The 22,788-nt window shown below is 39.9% G+C and overlaps 1 protein-coding gene across 5 annotated transcripts in view; it reads right to left on the reverse strand.

Moving 5' to 3' along the window:
- Positions 1 to 22,788, reverse strand: part of Glut1 (Glucose transporter 1) — a 220,070-nt gene that overhangs the window by 110,939 nt on the left and 86,343 nt on the right. For 3 of the 5 annotated variants that reach the window (XM_089251415.1, XM_089251414.1, XM_089251413.1), the window contains one exon: positions 11,662 to 11,733. The exons of 1 other annotated variant lie outside the window; for it this stretch is intronic. In XM_089251415.1, coding sequence (XP_089107541.1) covers positions 11,662 to 11,733 — 72 coding nt within the window. Of the gene's footprint in view, positions 1 to 11,661; positions 11,734 to 14,689; positions 14,823 to 22,788 lie in introns of those variants that run through there. One more of the 5 variants, XM_089251417.1, reaches the window with a different exon arrangement.

Consider the following 22,788-nt stretch of genomic DNA (forward strand, 5'->3'; position numbering starts at 1 on the left):
GATCTGTGGAATTCATCTTATTAACACGAAGGATCCGTGGTGGTGAGTAGAACGATGAACCTTTCGCTTATTGGTCTGCGTCCCATATGCAGACGGCAGAAGGGTGGTCATAATGTAAGAGCTCTCATCGTTATTTTCTTCCAAAATATTCGATTCCACACAAAATCCAGATCTTTCTCAGTATATCCTTCAATGGAACCGGAGCCCTATTACAGGATATAGCAAGGGTATTCAACCTTTTGGAGAGTGCGGGCTACTTCATTGGTTTGAAAAAGTGTCAGAGGGCCACTTAAGTGATCTGGGAATGTGCCGCGAGCGACTTAAATGACTTATAAATGCGCCTCTAGTGCGTCTTTAAAAAAATAGGTGTGAAAGTTTGTGGGCAACATCAGATGATTCCGAGATTCAGATTAGGTCCACGGGTTGTGCACGTACGGGATATAGCGCATTTATAATGTTACCTCTTTCCCCCAGAATGGAGCCTATGTGGCTTCCAATTGGGGGGGGGAGGGGAGGGTTGTGACTTCTCTCTCATAGCAGAGAGTCCGTCAAAGATCCACTGGCAAAGCCAGGAATGCTATATACTCTCTCCATACCGATGGTATCTTTTCCATGTCGTGTAGAGAGAGAGATAGAGACGTGTCGCGCCGACGCGTTGTGTCGGCTATAAATTCTCCAGCATCTACCGACCGAATAATGAGCGGAATATACGACAGCGTCCCGACACTTTCGGCGAAAAATACGTCGCTTCAGGAGAGACTTGTCCGACATCATTAGGGACCGGTTGACTGAGAGAAATAGGCACTTCCTCGGTGTGACATCTCCGAGTCGCGCCTTCGTCAGTCATAAATAGAGTCTTTTCCGACCTCCATTTCGGAGAGTTAATCAGTTTCCCGACAGAAATCACTCCCTATCTCCTTCGTTCTTTTAAAGCCCCCCCCCCCCAAATATTCGGCGGCGATGACGAAGCCATTTTGTTGTTTTGTTTTAAAGGGAAAAAAGGACCCATTGTTAGTTGGTGTCATTCCGACAAAGCGCATCGCCGAAAGTAAAGCTCGGCTGTCACCGGCGAAAGACGTCGAGCACAAGGAGCATTTGTTATCACTCCTGGACGAGTAGAGCTCCCCCCCCCCCCCGCACAGTGTACAGCCGAACCGAGCGATCGGTCGGTCGGGTTATCCGCAGATGATTGTCAGTCTCGGAAAGAGAATGTTCAATGCACATACATACAAAATACATCGATCGGTGTGCCTGCTTGACACCAACCACGGGGGAAAGAAAATATTAACTGTCACACACACGCACGCTATTATAATAGGCGAGCTTTCAGTTCAGCCTCTGCTTTTACTTTGGATGTACACGATCGTTGTTTTCCGTCATCTATTGCAGTTTCTCTCAACCTTTCTAAACTCAAGGACCAGTAAAATGTCTGTAACGAGAACGACGGGCCGCTCGTTCCCGTATTAAGGGATATTTCTGTATCTTTAGTTGTTCCGAATTGTTTTATACATTCGAATTTGCAATATTTACTAAAATCGTGATTAAATAGCGTTCTCACAACTTATGATAACTATAAATACAAATATTCATCTTACATATTTGTCAAGTTAAGTTTTTCCCCTCAATTTTTCAGTTATTTTAACTACAATAGGGATTTTACCGATTTTGATGGCCATTGACGACTTCCCGTATTTTACCGTATTAAAAAAAAAAGAACACAGTTTCTCTTATTTTTCCCAATGAAATATGGTCATCTAGTCATTTAAATGTTGTTTTTGCAAATATTTTTTTTTACTGTGATTTGTAGCTGCCCTTTATTTCCCCTCACTTATTTTGGCAATAATTAGCAACTTGTCGTAAATTCCATCTTTTGACTACTATTAGTGATATCCCAAATTTTGGATCGCAATTTAAAGCATTTTTCTTGAAGAAAGAATTTTCCAAAAATATGAAGGTACAACTTTTATTTGTACCCGTATAGATATTATAAATATCAATTAGAACAAATGAATATATATATTTTTTTGATTCAGTTAGAATCGAAGTACCAAGTCTGCCTGCGGACCACGCATGCCATCGTCGCGGGCCGGAGGTGGTCCGCGGACCCCTAGAATTATTTTAATTCTAGAATTATTTCTCTCATCAATTCTGGAGTATTTCTCTTGTTATTTCTAGAATTAGTCTATTCGTCTTTCAATGTTTTCAACCATTTTCTAAAAATGGTCGGCGGGCCACGACAAACAGCTCCGAGGGCCAAATGTGGCCCCGCAGGCTATGCGTTGAAGACCCCTGATCTAAACTATCAACAATCACCAAATCCGTATTCACGGGATATCTTAACGGGGTGTAGGGTGGCGAATTCAGAGGGATGACAAGTTTGAGGAATGAGTGGTCAACAAAATTAGAGTGAAATGGGAGAAGGACAGCACCTCTTCCAATAGAGATCGAGGAACAGGTCAGTATGTGGCCAGAAGAGTGATCTACAGAGTGTGCAAGCATGTGAGTAACTACAGAGAGTAAAAGAACAAGTCAATGATTGACCAAAAGAGTAACCTAGGGAGCGGGGAACCACGTCAGTGAGGCCACAAAAACATATGACCGACCAAAACAGTGACGTGGAGAAATATTTACAGGAAGTTGTCTATAACCCAGGGTGGCCAATTCAGAGGAATGAATGGTCAAGAAAATTAGATTACGGTCCACCGCTCTGCCAACTGAATTTATCGACGGACATACAGTATATATATTTTTGACGCTGTCCAATGTTTCTCCTGCAGCGACACCCGGCCCGACACGCTTATGGCGTGCAGAGAGCGACGGCGTCTAGCTCGTGAACCGGGGCGAGATCGGGGAGTTTGCTTGTCTTTCTGCTTTTTTTTTTTTTTTGCACTTTCGTTCCACTTTCTTTTCAGTACTCTCAGGCAGGTTCTTCTTTGTAGAAAATCAGACTGGAATGGGTTACGTGGGACAAAATTTGAGGCCCACATGCGGTAAAACTATAAATCAGCTTCTGATAACATCGAAGAATATTCTCGTCGAAGTACGTGCCCAGTCACTACTTGTGACGCGGGGGGCATTTGCGTGATACACTCAAAATTTATTCGACCCCCCCCCCCTTCCTTAATAGGCCATGCGAGAATTGTTTGGGTATTAGCGCCTCCCAAGCGGGAGAATTGGTATTCCAGAACCCTCTCACCAAAATGGGGGGGGGGGGGGAGAGAGATACTACATGTCAAGACAGAATGGAAGACAGATGGCAACATCAGTATAACACAAAACAAGCATAACTACGACAACATTAATAGGTTAGGGCCACTCATATACTATACACACAACGCGTTGCCCCCCGCATGAAACCAATTCGTTAGAAATTCCGTAAAGGAATGTGTACGAGTTGCATGTACGGTCAAATAGTAGCAGCATCGAGACAAACGATTTTAATGATGGAACCCAGAGTCACTTCCCACTTATTCGAGGGAAACGTGCATTAACCAACTTCAGAAATCGCCAAAATATAGCACTCTGCTCCAGGGTTGGCAGGTTTTTGACACATGGCAGTTTTTGACGGTTTAAACCGCAGTTTAAACTGTCACGTCAAAAACCCTCCGTCAAAAACCTTTGTCAAAAACTGTCAAAAACCTCAAATATTGCTTTTCGATATAAAAATTCCCATTGAAAATACACACGTTAATTGCATGCAATGTTTAAAGTGACTATGTTATACAAAGAATAAATATTTAATAAGATTCTAAAATAATTTTCTACTCCCGACAGAATTATTTTGGACAATATATGTTTTTTTTTTCTTATAAAATTTGAATAAAGCATAACATGAACATTGAAGGGAAAACTGTGGAACGATTTGACATTCTTTGATTCAAGATGATTCTTGACCTTCCAAAGTTTCTTCAACTGCTTATATATATATATATGCATTGATATAAACTATCTGCTGTACTCTTTTTACAACAGATAAGTGTTTAAAAAAGTTTATTACATCATGTATGTAATGTTGATTTCTGTTATTATTAAATTATCTAGATAACCACTGATACTTAAAACAATACTCTTATTGCACATAACATTGAAATATATCTAGCGATCAAAATACTAAATTGTAGGACTAAAATGTCATTTAATTTGGCAATGCTAGCTTGTATATGTCAAACTTGGTTTATTCTTACTTTTGCACTATGATATGGTACATTTACTAGTATTTATAATGCAATGGTTTTCCAATTGAAGCTGTATTCAAACGTGCAAAACAAATGCTTTGGGTATCAAGTCTTGTCAGCTCTGCTTTGGTTAAAAATACTCTTTAAAGCTGTGTGAATTTATACACACTGATCTAAGAAATTTTCAGGCGAAAATAAATGAGTTTAGTTAGTGCATTAACAGATGCTGCGTCAGAAATTTTATATGGAATAAAATTTTGGGCAGATCAGAAAATTTAAAATATCAAAATATATATTTTTCCTCAGTAATTATAATTCTGAATATAAAACCCTTTAATCTAAATAAAAGTAAGTATTTTGTTATTTAACATATCTATCAAGTTAACAAAAACTATTTGACATCATTGACAGTAAGATTTTGATAGTTTTAATACCGAGTTAGTTTCTGGGATCAAAAACCTAACCCTGATGCCCTATCATACATATTTTGAATTCCACTTAGCAAATTGAACACAGGTAATGAGTAGCTTAGATAAATAAAACATAAAATTATATTTTATATGTTCTAGACTCTTATGTTGAAGAAATTCAAAATTGCAAATTATAATTAAATATTTTGTAATAAATTAATGTTTAAAAATAAAACATTGTAATACGCCAAAAAGTAAGTTGTTCATCATGTTGTACACCTATTATGTTCAAAACATTATCAAAAGGCATTCATTTAGGTTTTTGACGGTTTTCGACAGTTTTTGACGGTTTTCGACAGTTTTTGACGGTTTTCGACAGTTTTTGACGGTTTAAACCAGTTTTTGACAGTTTAAACCAGTTTTTGACAGTTTAAACCAGTTTTTGACGCTTGTCACGTCAAAAACCCAACCCTGCTCTGCTCACATCATGAAGAGCGATTGGCGAATTTCATATACGGTGTGATAGTAGAGAGAAAAAATCTTCCTCATTGTCAAGGGCGGAAAATATTGCTCTTTTTTCCTTTCTAACGGTATTAGGGTGGATTCACATCTACAGACACTCACCGTATCGTGCAGATTCTTTAACATACAACCAATGCACGTATTAATATCTATCGTATCGAAGTTGCGCAGGCGCAGACAGACATTTTTATGTTAAAGAATGTATGCCGTGTCTGACACAACACGGTGAGTGTCTGTAGATGTGAATCTACCTTTATGCGTGTGAGAAAAATATTTTTTCACCTTTGCCTCCCAGGGTTACCTTAGGGCAGGGGTCTTCAACCTTTCAGACACACACACATTGTGGGCTAAATTAAACTCTCCACGAAGTCCGCGGGCCGCCAAGTCATACCGTGGCGTTCCGATATGTATTCTGTAGCTATTTTGTCATTAGTTAAACATTTTCATCAATTTTGAAATTATTTTTTTCGATAATTCTAAAATTATTTCTTTCATCAAGGTGCTTTCTAGTGTATCGGTGAAATCTGGAATTATGTATACCTTTTGGATGTGTCTAATTTGGCATCTCGAAAATATTTAACCTATATGAAATCTTAGGCCTCGGAAACTCTTGTGGCCTTTTTAATGTATCAAATCCGCATTACTATTTAAGTCCGGAAAATATCTCACAGTTATAAATACAGCAGTTCAGATTTCAGTGGCTAGAGAGTTTTTTTAACAACTTTATTTTTTGTGGAATTTTATCGTGTTCCATGTAAAGTAGCTATTTTCTAAAAACGGTTAGTAGGCCACAGCAAAAAGCTCGGAGGGTCACATTTGGCTCACGGGCCATGAATTGGAGGACCCCTGCTTTAGGGCATTCTCCCCCATATTTTGGAACTACTGGTTTAACTGCCTGTTAACATTCGATGAAGAAAAATAAATTTTCGATCTCAGGCTGAGGCGTAGCGTGTCTTTCGGGGGCCCGGGGAAGACTTTTTTGCGACCTCCCTGAAAGAGTTATTATGCAAAATAAGTGTACATTTGTTGATGGGCCTCTATTACAGGCCTGAGATCCCAGGATACATTCAAAATATTTTTTCTTTTTCCGTGTACCAGTCAGTGTCAGTGGACCCATGTCAGATAAGTCACGTTAAATCTAAAATTTCTCCAATCTGCTATTGTCACCGCCGAAGATCGTTTCTACTGGACAACGATCTGTTCTTTTCAGTACAATGGGATCAGTCCTACGAAAACAGAAAACCGTGCGTGACTTGTTTATCGCTTCAAGTCGCTTCCAGTGGAAGACCGGCCTAAACAAAAAAAAAAAAAAAAAAAAAAAAAATTCTTATAAAACGACTATTTTTTTAATGTTGGTTTTATTCAGCTCTCGTTTATCGCTCTACCTTGCTGATCAAACGCCCAGCTAATCACCTACAGAAAAAAAGAACCGTTTACAAAAGAAAACGCCCAAAATCGCTTGATTTTGTACGCAATGCTATCTCAAGTGTGTGCTCTCGTTACCGAATTTAATTTCTGTGTCAATCGCACAAGACGAAATCCTGATGTCGATGTGAGATAATAATGAGTGGAGCCCGGATTATATGCACTGAAAAAGTGGCGAAATATGTTCTAAAAATATGCTAATATGCACTTGAAAATGCCAAAATATGCATTAAAAACCCCCAATGCATGTTATGTACTAAAATAATCCTGAAAAAGTGAAAAATACTGAATAATGAAATAAAAAGTGAAAAAAAAGGGCATTTAAAAATTAACACGTAGATGCGTTTTAAAATGCATGTTTCCTATTTCTTAGTGCAGTGGTTCCCAAAGTGGGAGTCACGAGAGATTCTCCAAAATCAAAAAAAAGTCCGAATAAGAAATTCATTTTTGTTTCAAAAATATGTCAAAACTAAAAAAAGAATGCATTTACTCAGCTGAGCTAATTACCATGTATCAGACAATATAATTTTTTTTATCAAATTCTACTTGTGCAATAATCAATATATCGAGTTAATACTTTCACAGGGTGACTCAGAGAGAATCGCCAAAATTGCATATTTCTTATAAATTGAAAACACAGAATGTGATTAGAGCCCGAAAGTTCAGGCAAAATGACAAACACACACATAATGCTTTTTTTTTTTTGCATATTTTCAAACTTTTTTGGTGAAAATGCCTTTTTTTGAATTTTACCTACCGTAAATTCCTATTTCGGTATTGTTTTATATATGTTTATTCATGAATTTTAGAGAATGATTTCATGAATCCTCAACCCTTATAGGTTCACAACATATAGGATACACGCACAGATTCCAGCACGTCACGGGTTTTCGACCACCTGCTAAAATCTCTTCATTGAGACAGCAGCGGACCCATAACCTGGTTAGGAGGAGGCTCGAGTTTTCCTCCAGGTGGAAGGTTTCAGTTTTAAACGCGTTCCCGCAACAAGAGAAGAGTTTTGAAGAACTAACTTTGATGTTTTGAGAGGAAGGTTAGCGGAAGTTTTCAAAGACCGGTTGGAATCAGTAGGGGTGGTAAGTCAATAGGAAGAATTTAGTACGAAGCTGTCCTTTGTTTTGCACCACGACGTCATACACTTTGTTCGAAAAAAGCGTGTTTGTACATCGTATCCTCTATGGTTCACGGATAGCGTGCGTAACCTTTATCTTGGAAAGAAAAGAGCATTCAGAGAGTATAAAAGTGGACGAAGTGACCTATCACTGTTTACTGATGAAAGAAGACTGTTGAAGAAAGCGATATAAGGGATAATAAAAAGGAAGTTGAATATAGAGGTTGGCAGATAACATTATCTCTGACCCAAAATCATTTTTTCAATACGTCAATAATGGATGTAAGGGGACAGTTGGCTTCCTCTCGATAGCACGCTCTAGGTCAGAGAGCAATGCAGGCATGTGTAGTGCTCTCAATGATTTTTTCGCGTCGGTTTTTAATGGAGATAATGATATTCGAAATACGGGTGTTGCATGGGGTAATAAAACACTAAACGATATTCAGGTAGAAGACATGGAGGTCCTAAATCTTCTAAGAAATGTATGCGCAAGCAAAGCACCAGGACCAGATGATATCTATCCCAGGGTCCTCAGGGAATGCGCTAATGAAACGTTGGGGCCAGTCGCACAGATATACAGGAGTAGTGTTGCTGAGGGTATCGTCCCAAGAGATTGGAAATTTGCTAATGTGAAGGGTAGTAGAGAAGCGGTGTCCAGTTATCGTCCAGTGAGTTTGACGAGTTCTCTCTCGAAAATTTTGGAAATTATCATCAAAAGGCAGTTTGTGAAGTGGATAGACGAGAATAATGTATTGTCGGATAATCAGCATGGGCTCAGGAAGGGGAAGTCATGTGTAACTAACCTCCTTTGCTTCTATGATCACGTGACTAAGGCTTTGGGTAAGAGCAAAAATGTAGATGTTGTTTACCTTGATTTCCAGAAGGCATTCGATCGGGTCCAACATAGTAAACTCTTGAAGCGTTTACACGAGATTGGAATTGGGGGCAACTTGCTGAATTGGATAGAATCATGGTTAAGAGATAGGTCGCAACGAGTTATGGTGAACGGGCAATTCTCTGGTTGGACAGACGTCAAAAGTGGAGTTCCTCAAGGAAGTGTCCTTGGCCCCATACATTTTCCACTTCCTATCGATAAACTCGATTAGGGTATCGATGGGATTACTAGCAAATTCGCAGATGATAAAGGGGGTAATCGGGAGCTAATGGGGGTTGTCGGGAATCAAAGTGATAGGGAGTTGCTCCAGACCAACTTAAACAGGATTTCAGCATGGGCAAATGAATGGAGCATGACGTTTGGCGTTGATAAGTGCATGGTCGCTCATTTTGGTTCGAACAACCCACGGTTCTCTTACGAGTTGAATGGTGTCACTATCCCGGATGCAACTAGGGTCACCGATTTGGGAATTATCATTGTCGAGCAGCTTAGGTTTTCTGAACATTATTCAGCGGTGGTCAAAAAAGCGTATAGAATGCTCGGTTTCATTTTCAAAAAAGGTCTCTTCGCGTTCTCCTAAAGTCATTCTTCCGCTTTTCCGAGGCTTAGGTCGTCCTGGACTGGAGTATGCTGTAAGGTTATGGAGACCATACCTACAGAGGGACATAGACTTGGTTGAAGGGGGTGCAGAGAAGAGCTACGCGTGTCCTTATTGGCACACGGGGCTTGAGTTATGAAGAGAGACTTCATTTTTTGAATATGTTTACATTGGATGTACGCAGGTGTCGAGGAGATGTGATCGAAGTGTTCAAAATTTTCAATGCGATGGATAGGATGGACCATGAACTTTCAGTACACTGCCAATCGACTGCTTTTACAAGGGGACACCAGTATCGATTGGTGAGGGACAATGCGAGGCTATGGTGTCGCAGGGAATTTTTCTCTAATAGGGTTGTTAATAAATGTAATAGCTTACCCTCGGAGGTAGTAAATTGTAACACAATTGAAACGTTTAAAAAGAAATACGATAAACATGTTGGGGCGAGTCGAGAAGCTCTATCCATACTTAGAATAAGATAACCATAAGTATTCTTTATGGGCATTGTATAATATTTTATCATGTGTATATATTGTTTATAATTTTTGTTAATTGCATTTTTAATTGGGTTGCTGTATTTTTTAAATATATGACATCCATATTTCTATGGGCATCTTTTTCTCAACCACCTCGTTGGGCATTTTGCCTGTTTAGTGGCGTTGTATTTGTATAAAAGTCGATTGCCCCCAGTCTAATCTTTTTTGTTTGTGATGGAATCGGGGTGAGAGGATTTTGAAACTTCCCAAACATGTCATTTAAGTAAGTAGCAATCATATGTAAAAGTTATGTGCAATTTGGATAAAAAATTAAGAGTTTTCACGAAAATGTGCCGATTCGGTTGTCAAAAAAGTTTTTACTAGCGTCATCTGCTGTCAATTTTAGAACATTAATTTTTGAGTCAACAAATATGGTTATCTTTTCGTTTTTGGAAAAATTTGTGTTTTAAATTATTTTCTAAATAAAATTTACTACAGTTAAACTCAATTGGAGAGAAATTAGATGCAGTAAAATATCGGTTAATATAATTTTAACTTTTTATTTTAGTGCTGGACAAATTTTGTTTTATTTCCAGTTAGTTTCGATTTTGTGCGCGCCTGAATAAGTTTTATTTTTAACGTCATCTCTGCCTTGCCTTTAACTTTAAATATTACTTTCTAGTACAAATTAAAAGTTTTTTTAATGCATATTTTAGACATTTTCAGTGTCCTTTTGCCTGCCTATTTTGACCGTTTTTAGTGACTAAATTTTCGGGCTCTATTGATAAGTAATATATGTGAATATGAGGAGAAAATATGTCTACGTTTTATGAATAATTTTTGTTAATGGTCGATTTCAAGTGTAGAATCATTGTCAAATCGGATGATTCTTTCTTAATCATCCTGTATACGAAAATCAAGAACCATACACCTCGCTATACTTCTATCTTACATAAGGGACACTAAGTACATCAAAAAACAAAGTAAATAACTATATTATATTTAAAAATATGCAATTGTTCTGCAAATTCCTTGATATTATGCATTAATGCTAAAAAAGCCAAATGCACATGTGCATTTGCATATAATTCGGGCTCAGGTAATGAGGCTTTACGAATGGGTGTCGTAAATAACTATCATATTGAAGGGCAAGCACAGGATGATCGCCATAGAAATCAGTATTGGAGAGATAACGTGCTATTTTCAACCGTACTAAGATGATAATGGCGTTAAACTCAGCTACCGAAAGAGTGAGGAAGTTCAAGAAAGTGGTTTGAAAGGACTAGTCTATTGCTACTTAGCCGTACATGCACCTCTCACATATTCCTCTGCGGATTTTCGAATGAATCAGTACATCTCAAAACGTGTTGTGTGAGTGTATTTATATGCATGGCATTAACGTATTTATATTATTTGGAGTTGTGCTTGCGCTATGTTCTTGCTAGCGCTGCATATGACTTCCATATTTTGAAGTGATGCTGGTATATGCTTGAATTTTCATGTTGAAGGTCTGCCTCCATTTTTAAAAAAATGGGAGACTGGCTCGAATTCAAGCCGTGAAGTTAGAAAACCAATTTCAGGATGAGTCTTCTGAATAACCTACGTGTTAACTGCTGGGATAGTCTTGATCATACTTTTCACAAGCACTCGTGTGGTTTGATTTCAGTCGGGTCCCTGGACCGCAGGAGCGAAGGGAAAGGTAGGAGCTGGATCAGAATAGAGTGCGACCCTTTAACTCCCACCATGAAGATAACTGCGGCGTCAAAATGCGTGCTAGCCCTCGTTGACCAAGTATTTAATGTAGTAGCGGCACTGTCGATAGCCGAATCCTGACAATACATAAAAACGCGTACGTTTCCAGTTTAAGCTCTTTCGAGTACATGAGAGGTCTTATACCGAATGACCTCTCCTCACTCCTCAAGCTATTGTAAATAATTAAATAAAAAGCCGCGAGTTTTTCATCTTATTATTTTTTTGGATGGTTAAGAGCAGCGACATAATGCGAGACAACGGTGAGCAAAAGGAACTGACCTCCGGGCAGTTACTGCAGCAGGAGCGCCCTCTCATCATTCCGCCGCCCACTTCTAAGGTTGGACTGTCGACCTGAAACGAAAAGAAACAAAGAAGAAAAAAAAACAAAGAAAACTAAATAAAAAATAATCAGAAAACAAATCAAAAATGAAAACAAACGAAAATGAAATTAACCCGCCCAAAAATACAGTGAATATGTCGTTCAGCATAATTCAAATTTGCCGACGGCAAATTGTCCCAGAACGATGATGTTTTGCCCCACCCTTTAGTCAAGATAAAAGAAAAAAAAATGCGTTGCTCCATCGTGAAAAAAACACCACGTGAAAACTTTTTGAGAGGTGATAGCGATCGAAAATGTATGCCTTTTTTACCAATGAGGATTCGGGTGACTTTATCATTGACAGGGTGCCCACTAAGAATAATGGTTCAGGAACTAGGAGGGGGCTATTGCGCAACAATAACAGTGGACACCCTGTATATAGCACAGTTGGACTTAGTGTCGCATTTACACGGGGGGGGGGGTGCTTGGCAATTATAGCCCAGGGTGACGAGTTCGGAGGGGCGAAAAATTTGAGAAATGAGTGGCAAGGAAATTAGTAGAATAGGAGTAGGACGGCAAAAATTTCATTGCTGGCAATGAATCCTCCTCTCCCCAGAAAACGACAAGCATGTGAATGATCAAATGAGTGGCCTAGAGAGGGTGTGAGCATTGGACTGACCAAAAGTGCCACTTACAGAGCAAGGGACTCGGTCAGTAACTGCCGGGTTGGGACAGTTACTGACTACCTCTAGGTCACCGTGACCTAGAGTGTTTCTCAACCACCGGGCCCTGGCATTAGTCAAATCGGGCCGTGAGTGGCTCACCGTTTCATTTTTGTCCATTTATTTCCCATTAGTCGTATGTATATATATACACCGGGCCGTGGACTTCCAAAGGTTGAGTACCACTGACCTAGAGTCTGTGCAATCATGCGAGTGACCAAAACAGTGTGCTAGCATGTGAATGACCAAAAGAGTCACGCAGAGTCTATAAGTATAGGATTGACCTAAAGAGTAAGGAACCAAAACTGCGCACGTGAGTGACCAAAACAATGTGCAAGCAAGCTTGTGAATGATCAAAACAGTGACCTAGAGAGAGTGTGCGCATGGGAGTGACCTAAAGAGTACGCAATTATGTGAGTGACCAAAAGAGTTTTAGGGACAGAGTTGTGTTTGCAGGGATCGGGAGAGCCAAGTGAGGAGAGCGGCAAAATTTGTGAAGCCCACAGGCGGAAAATTGGTTGGAAAATTAAACAATAATTAAATAAACCCGCCTGGGTTTTCCGATTCCGTCAGTATCGGAGTGTAATATGCTCCGAACTTTTAAACGTGTATGTGCGTACCTACCCTCATAGTGCATGCGCTCGCGAATGGGAACCGGTCTATCATTTGAAAAAAGTCTCTCCGAAGGCAGACCTGTAACATCATACTTAGACTAAATAACACGAAAATTCCAGCATTTACGATCTTCACTTCAAAATACTGGAAACAGGTGGCAGCACCAGCAGAAACAAGAACAATCGCAAATCTGGTAACGACAAGCTTATATAAAGGCCACACACACATACATACAAACACGTAACACGTTCCGGCGTGTACTGATTCATTGGAAATTCCACAGAGGAATGTGTACGAATCGCATATACGGCTAAGTAGTAGTAGTAGTATCAGGAAGCATTAAAGCACCCTGTCTCTTTGTAAACAACCTATGGCAGAGGCAGAGCCAAAGCTGAAAGCAGGGCAGTAGCCATAACACCAAACATGGCCACCACTCTGTCCCTTGCGGGATATAAGCGGATTACCTTTCGGCTGGGCCCATGCTAGGCATCCTGGCATCCGGACCCGGCGAACATCCCCCGACTCGCAAGCCACCTGGTCCGCCCCCGCCGGGACCCCACTTCATTCCAAGCAGCAGCATCCCCACTCCAGGAAGCTCCTGGAACCCCCCCCCCCCCTCGGCTAAGAAGGAGCAAGGGTGGACCACCCGCTAGCATCGCAACACCAGAAACATCCCGGCGGCCCTCGGCTCCCCCAGCCCCCACGGAAGAACACCCCAGTCCACCACTCATCGCCCAAAGGAGCAACAGAATGGAACAAAACCCCTTCCAGCAGCTCGTGTCTGTCCATGTCATCATTGCACTAGGGCAGTAGCCGCCACCACCAAACCAGAACATGACTCCCTCTCTGTCCCCAAAGGGGATATAAGTGGTTAAGAAGTCATGCTGGAAAAGCCTTTTAGCATCCAGGCCGGGACAGCCACCACGCAGAGGTCGCAACAGCAGCAACCCACCCCCAGAGCAATCAGAACAGCGAGCACAAAAAGCTTTAGCCCCGAAGTGATGCCTTAAGACTAGGGCAGTAGCCGAAAATTCGTTTCGGAGGCAGAAACTAAAAATCTCACGCACCACTCGTACATAATCTGTGTGATTATCACAAGCCCCCCACCGGAGACATACCTGGTCGGGTCATGATTTAATGCGGCCCAGGTACGGATTCATGGTACTGTCACTCACCTACCCAGTCGATCACTATAAGATTATCGTACAGTCAGTCACTACCTTTTTTCCCCTAGTTCATTCACCAAATCATTCGGTCACTTACTGGCTCACATAATCACTTGGCTACTCAGTTACTGGTGACGAACTGTGGTCGGTGAATTTTCGATTTTCCCGCCGGTGAATTGTGTGGTGAGGAATTGCTTGTCGGTGAATAGCGTGGCAGCGAATTGTTGTCAGTGAAGTTTTCGAAAATCTAAAGACAGCCACGAGTGGAAAAAGGCTGAGAAACGCAGCCCTAGATATTAATTTACACTATCACAGGGTTTCCAGAAATCTCCTGCACGGTTATATTTTCAACTAGAAAACACGCCATCTATTGCGGTTTGTAGAATGTAGAAGCATAAGCACCTGCTCGTTATACAAAACACATAAAAAGTTCATATAAAATGTTCCCATTAGGATGAACGAACATCGCCATGATAAAAACTTACCTTTTTGGTCAGTAAACAAATAAACAATCTTCCTCTGTTGTATAAACAAAAACTATTTGTTTACCTTATAAAAAAGGTTAGTGTAGAGGAAGGGGGAGAGAGAAAAAGGATCACACACACGGCGTAAACAAACAACGGCGCCCGCCACACTGACAGTCACGGTTTTCGGATTATAACGTATGTGAACATGGAAATGCATGCGGGAATGTGTATATTTCAGTCGTCGTCGTCTGGCGAGTGTCTGTGTTTTCAGGCGCCATCTTTATTATTTTTTAATATTTAGAATTTATACAAGGATGATGCAGCAATAACCTGTTTTTTTTTGTTTTTTTTTTTGCGTTCGTAGTATTATCAACATCATTATTAATCGATGATGTTTTAACACGTTTGAAATCGATAGTGCCGCCATTTAATTCAAGTTTCTGTCATTTTTCTGTTTTTTTAAGAGATATAGGGACTGGCGCGTGTGTTCCGAGAAGCCTTGAGTAATCTTCAAGGCCTTGAACGGAGCCACAAGGCCGCGTTGTTTCTCAGCAGGTTTTCATACTGGTTTCATGCAGGTTCTTTGAAAAATTTATTGTGATACCCACACGCAATACAGATGATCACACATACTATTATATATACTACGTACAACTTTTTTTTTAAGACATGCTAACTGTGGCGGACTAAAAACCCCACCAGACTTTCCATTCGGCCCACCACCAAACAGCAAAAGTCGTAACTAGAAGGGGGGGGGGTGATTTTTCTATATCTTTCCTTACTACTCCCGCCACACTTAACACGTTTCGAAATCAAATTATTCGCATCTTATTCTCAAGCCCTACCGAAGACGTAGACCTACTTCTGCTAACCCGAAAAAAATTAGCAAAAAATAATAATATTTCGGTGAAAAAATTGAAAGATCGAGAGAAAATATACCCTTTATACGCTATATTAACCCCAATTTCTGTTCATTTAAATGTTTTTTTTAAAGGTGGTAACTCAGAATTTCTCGAAAGGGAAATTTTTGTGTTCCCCAAAGCCTCTTTTGTGCCCCTTCCGAAGGTGAGCTCGATTCTGCGTACGCCCCTGAGTCTGGAAATGAATGCTTCCGTGTATGCAGTTTTCTGCCTCACACACAAAAAAAAAATCCATATAATTGTATAAGGTAGCAGTACGTTAATCATTCCGAACAGATATCGAAATTCTGTGAGGGGCCATTCAAGTATTACGTAAGCAGATTTTCAGCCATTTTTGACCCCCTCCCCTCCCTTGTCAGCAAAAGTCAGCAAAACACTGACCCCCCCCCTCCCCCCTGTCATCAAAATTTCGTCAGCAGCTTAGAATATTTCATATCTTCAAAAAGGGGTGGTTGATGACGTAAGCAACCTTCAAACCCCCCCCCTTGTCATCAAAAGTCAGCAAATCCGAAACTCCTTCCCCCCCCCCCCCCCGATGCTGACGTAATACTTGAATGATCCCTAAGCACAGAAGTAACAGATCTGTGTACCCTCATCTAGACAAAAATTTAGAGGACACATTTCACGTAGGAATAAAAATTTTCCTTTCTCATGTGCTCACCATGACCCCCCACAAGATTGAGATATCTGACGGGCCTCCTTTATAGTGAATTTATAGTATAAGGGGCCGTTCAAGTATTACGTCATCATCTATGTGGGGAGGGGGTTTCCAATTTGCTGACTTTTGATGACAAGGGAGGAGGGGGGGTTTGGATAATGCTTACGTCATCAACTACCCTTTATGAAAATATGAAATATTTTTAATACCATCTTACTCGGTGCGTCAAAAATGAGAAAAACCTTTCGACAGTTTGTGGGCACTTGAAGTAAAATTCCCCCTCCCCCCCCCCCCCCATAAGTGCCCTACAGAGCCACTTTAGTGATCTCTGAATGTTTCGCGGATCCAAGTGGTCTGGAACTGTGCCATGCATCACTCAAGTGATCCGTATCATATATACCTCGGATCACTTAAATAATCTGAGAATGTGCCTCGGACAACTTGAGTGATGTAGAAGCGCAATGGGGGCCACTTAAAAGCTCTGAAACTACGTCACATGTCACTCAAGTGATCTCTACATGTGTCACGGATCGCTTAGGTGTTCTGGAACTGTGTCCCGTGTCATTTAAGTGATCTGAAAATGTGCCACGGGCCGCTTAAATGTTTTGGAATTGTACCATGGGACACTTAAGCGATCTATATAGATGTGCCGCTTAGTCCATTTTTTTTTTCAAAATTAGATTTGAGGAGGGCAGGCCGCATCAGATAACCCTCCGGGGCCCTATTTGGTCCGCATAAGGCCCTCGATTTATCATTATATGGCTTAGAGGGTGGGTCACAATGAACTTATTAAAGATAAATTTTGAGTTCACAGCCTTCAAATAACATTCAAATTAGCAGAAATTGATTATAATAGCATATACTGTATAAAGGTATTTTCTTCCGAAATTTCAATTAAAAAATATATTTTGTTTTGCATTAAAAAAATAAATTTTTGACCGTGGGAGGAGGGGCACGAGCCCCTTATGCCCTCTCCCCTGCGTACGTCTCTGATCCCACCAATATGAGGCAGAGCTGATGACGAAATTTTGCTGACGGGGGGGGGGGGTGTCAAAAATGGCTAAAAATTTGCTTACGGAATACTTGCACGGCCCCTAAAAACAAAACAAAAACAATAAGATTTGTCCCGGGCCCCCATGATAAAACCCGGCCAGCTCTACCCTTGTGTGGGTCATGGTGCTCACTTAAAGCATTGAGGATAGATCCTTGATTTCGTACTTGGGAAATATATATTCACCGACAACTCAGTTGAACACCCTATGAATCAATGATTAGCATCATGATTACTTCAGTTAATGTGGATGTCAGAGTTCTAGAACGGTTCTTCTGGTGATGGTTATGAACAGTGCTCTTGATTCGTGAATATGCCTCGCAATAAGCTGACAGGGGCTCCTCCAACCTTGTGCCAACCCATCAACTTTAGGGCCGTTTCAAGTATCATGGACATCCAGGGCAAGTGATACTTAAATTTACATTTAGTACTTTCTCTTGAAAATCTTACTGCTGTATTTCAAATAATTATGACATTCTTCTATGCATCCGAAGCCCTCGGGTGGGTGCCCGTGCTTTAAAAAAGCACCGAAAGTCCTCGAGAGTTATTACTTTAGAAAAATGTTCAAGTTGTTTTCAAAGGTCCAGAGAAAATATTTTTAGAATGCAAATATAACGTCACAACAGGCAAAATGCCCAACGAGGTGGATGAGAAAAAGAAAAAGATGCCCATAACAAATATGGATGCCATATATTTCAAAAATACAGCAGCCCAATTAAATATGCAATTACAAACAATATATACACATGATAAAATATTATACAATGCCCATAAAGAATACTTATGGTTGTCTTATTCTAAGAATGGACAGAGCTTCTCGATTTACCCCAACGTGTTTATCGTATTTTTTTTTAAACTTGTCAATTGTGTCAGAATTTACTACCTCCGCGGGTAAGCTATTCCATTTATTAACAACCCTATTAGAGAAAAATTCCCTGCGACACAATAAGCTAGAATTGTCCCTCACCAATCGATACTGATGTGTCCCCTCAGTTCATATGAATTCCTACAGATGGCAGAACACTAGCAAGAAGCCTGTAAATTTCTTTTAATCTTTCTTCAGCACAATTAGGGCCGAATTCACCGACATGGTTTAAACTGTAGTCACAATTTTTTGGAAGAGATCTACATAGATTGATTAAAAACCTGAATCTAACAAATCCGTGTGGATCTGTTATCAAAAAATTGTGACTACAGTTTAAACCATGTCGGTGAAAACGGCATTATAACCTCTTGTTTCCAAAAATCGAAGTTTTGAATCAGAAGCTCGTCCATGAATATCGTTCTCCGTTTCTTAGGAAATTATAAGTTGTAAAAAAAACAATTTTTTTTTAGAAATTTTCCTCCACCAGAAGTAGGATTCTTGTATTACAGAATTAACGCGCATTTTACGGGACATCCAAAGCCATAATATATGAGTCCCACCAGGGAACGGGGACCTCAGTTGCATAGAGGCTTCCACGGTCAGAGCTGGCTCAATGATTTATGACAATAAATATGTAAATTAGGAGGTGTTGCCTAAGATTTGGCTCTCTTTCAATTTGCAATGAAATTGCGATGCTGTCGAGACGTAAGTAGGGGGAACACTTTCTTTTCGGATAAATATTCAAAATTTGTTTCAGTTCCATGAAACAGCCTTATTATTATCAAGGGGTCATTCAAGTATTACGTCAGCATCGGGGGGGGGGCGGAGTTTCGGATTTGCTGACTTTTGATGACAAGGGTGGGAGGGGGGTTTGAAGGTTGCTTACGTCATCAACCACCCCTTTTTTAAGATATGAAATATTCTAAGCTGCTGACGAAATTTTGCTGACAAGGGGGGTCAAAAATGGCTGAAAATCTGCTTACGTAATACTTGAATGGCCCTCCAAGGGTTACAAGGAACAGCCCTACAACTACCAAGTGTTCCGCGAGAAGTGTTACGTTAGAGGCCCCTGCTCAGGTGAGCTATGAGTTGGGTCTTTTGTCATGCAGCAACAATAAATCAGGAGATTCATGGCCTCCAAAAAATTTTCAAAGCCAGAAAAATTTCAAAATGGCGGGGTTTTAATTTGAATAGCTCAACCTCTACTCAAAAAAAAAGAAAATCAATTGTTACTTTTCGCATTCACTAGAGCAACTCGATGGAATGGCTGTCAGTTTATTTATACGGGAACCCGTTACGAAATGGCCTCCCTTCTTCGTAGGGCTTTTACCTCGAGCCGTGACTGGAAATCGCTTCCGGGAACAGCAACAAAAACAGCGAAAACCAGGTTAAAAGCCCTCCGTAGACTTTCTCCAAGCCATCATCATAATTATCATTACGTTGGTCACTTATATAAGCCCGTGTATATAGACTAGTATTCGTCTGGTGCCGTCAATTACTATAACTAAAACTTTCACCAGCAGGGAAAGAAAAAAAAGTGGAATGTTTCCATTTTTTTTCCACTTTAGACGTTTTCTTCGGTCGACCCCAATTAAGAAGCGCAATGAGCAATGATGTCTGGCTTCCCCCAGACATTGTGAAAAATATCTCAAATGAATCGATGAATTTCATGCGAGAGGTTTCAGAAATACATGTTCACAAACTTGTTCATCGGAAGAGGTACAGTGCAAGACGAACCAAGAGGGTCGTAGGCACAATTTTCGGGTGCTAGACGGCATTTTCCGGTCGCAAGACTAAGGGCCGTATTCACCGACTTGGTTTAAACTGTAGACACAATTTTTGGATAAGAGATCAACATAGATTGGTTAAAAACCTGAATTTAACCAATATTCGTGTCGATCTCTCATCAAAAGATTGTGACTATGGCTTAAACCATGTCGGTGAATACCGCTCTTAGGGTCCGACTTTGATTTGATGGGGATCTGGGCAAAGGAGGTATTATTGGTTCTATTGGTTTTCTCCCCCAGACTGGGGTTGAAGAGGTTTTGTACGTCGGCAAATACAGTACAAGTTGTTTGTAAATACATCGAGAAAGGATACGAACTATTTTATAAATGAGAAATGTAAGGTAAAAAATTCTCCATGAAATATATCTTACAATAAATGCTTTTTTCGCACTCTCATACGAGCAAAATCATTAATAATGCGATCAAAATCTTGATTTTATCCTTTTCAATAATACGAATGATCTTTCTTTATAACAGTTTGCTATTGGTTGTGCTGTCGGTAATTATTTAATGCTGTCTCAACACTTCGGAAACGTCTCTTCTAAACCTCTATTGTTGTTTAAAATTTGTGGCATTGCGTCACCAACCTGAACCAATGATGAAAATTGTTGCAGTTTGTCTTGAAAAAAAAAAATGAGTTTGCAAGATCAAATGCATAATGATGCATAAAGTTGTGCATTGCAAATATATAGAATATTCATGAAGATTTAATAATTTCATGTTAATCAAACATGAAAAATTTCTTGTAATCGTTTCATAAATCATTTTACGGTCATAAAGGTGTGAAATATCGGGGAAGCCTGCGACACATTGAAACATATTTTGATATTGCAATAGGTGCATTGTACATGCTGTGTAAAGTCTTTTATTGATCGGCATGATATTAAAATTGACATTTAATGGAGTTTTCAAGTAATGGACACTTTGGATGTGTCATTTAGACACATACATCTTCGATAGTATGATGTGATTTACGGAAAATTCTTTGATTATCCAAACTTTTATCAAATAAAATTTATAAAAATTTGAATAAAATACTTCAATTATATACTATATTATATAAATTATAGTGAAACCCCCCCCCCTCTCTGAAGTAGAAAGATGACAAGTTCATCAATGTTGTAAATAGCTGGTGTGCATCTGTACAGGAGTGGCACTTGTATCCGATAAGCCAAGTGCTGACATTGACACATACGCACAAACACTGATACTTGAGGAGTTACATCATATATTTCCGGTGAATGATGAAACTGTTGAAGTGATGAGGCTCATCTGGCGGACAGGGTAGTCTTAAGAGCATCCGGGCCAAGTGAGTACATTAAAGCCCTTACTTGGATAAAAATACTCACCTACAAATTTACATGCTTACTCCCGAAAATTTCAACTAGATCTCTTTTTTTTGTGAGGCATCCTTCTCTTGGGGGAGGTGGCGGGGTTCCGTCTTGTTGGGCCTATGCGTTTTGATCTCCTGCCCACTGGAGCAGACCCTGAACACGATACTTACATACGATAAATATTCGCGCATTTGCCATTTTCCCATCTTTCAAAACATGAAAGCTAGATGGCAGCATTATTACAACACGAAACAAGCATAACTCTAACTCAATACCATAAATACGTTACGGCCAAGCACACATACACAAAATGTTCCTGGCTGCATAAATTCGTTACAAATTCCATACAGGAATGTTTACGAGGTCCATATACGGTAAGTAGTACAGTAGTAACTTTGCAGTTTCTCGGGGAAACGCTTCGTTTTTTTGCAAAAGATGTGAATCGTGTTAGTAGTGGTAGTAGTTGCTGTCTTCGTAACAGCTGGGATAATCCGACACCCATCAAGGATTTTTCCAAATGTACCTAATTTCGATGCTGCGACGCGTGTGTATTGCTGCTCATATAATCATGTATTTGAGCACTTTCTGTAACTATTTCGTCGAGGCCATATTTAAAGCATCATGGGTTTCCAGGCCAAACAATACACCACCACCACCACCACTACTACTCAACCTTTCATGCACCTCGTACATATTCCTCTGCGGAATTTCTAACGAATCGGCACATGCTGGAATATGTGTTGCGAGTGTGTGTGTGTGTGTGTGTGTGTGTGTGGCCCGTAACGTATTCATGTTGTCAGAGTTGCACTTGTGTTTCGGGATCTTGCTGGTGCTGCCGTCCGTCTTTCACATTTTGAAGTGAGATGGTAAATGCTTGAATTTTAATGTTATGTAAGTATTATGCTGTAGGTCTTCCTGCTCTCTGCGGAGATGAGCCCCCTGCTCTTTTTCGAATGGTAGACCGGTTCGCATGTGAAAATACAAACTTTTACAGTGTACACCGGCGCCGGGATTACACTGTAAAAGTTTTGTAAAAGTGCTTTTATAAAACTTGAAAAATGCAACCATTAGGCTGATCGATTACATTCGAGCAAATGCAACCGATAAGTTTATTGGTTGCATTGTTAAAGTTTTATAAAAACACTTTTACAAAACTTTTATAGTATAATCCAGGCCTTAGAGACTCAAATGCGGCTTCAAATTCTATATTCGTAACATACTTTTGGTGGCTTGATCATAAGCGCGTCAGGGCTGAAATCTCACATGCTTGGACGAGTATATAACTCAGAACACAATAGATGCCGATTCACACAATATTTTACATGCAAGAAAAGTATTTTTACTGCAATTACTTACTTTAAAATTTAAAAAAAGAACAAATTGATATATTTGCGCGTAAAAAATAACGAGTGATATAATTTTTTTAAAAACGAGATTTTGAAAAAAATACAAAAATTCTGAAAGACCCCTAGTCACTAATTATAATTTCCCAAGCTGTTGGG

This window comes from Pholcus phalangioides, unplaced genomic scaffold, assembly GCF_987345545.1.
Source record: "Pholcus phalangioides strain wild (caught in Gottingen) unplaced genomic scaffold, Ppha-v1.0 ptg000024l_1, whole genome shotgun sequence".
Classification (NCBI taxonomy): Eukaryota; Metazoa; Arthropoda; class Arachnida; order Araneae; family Pholcidae; genus Pholcus; species Pholcus phalangioides.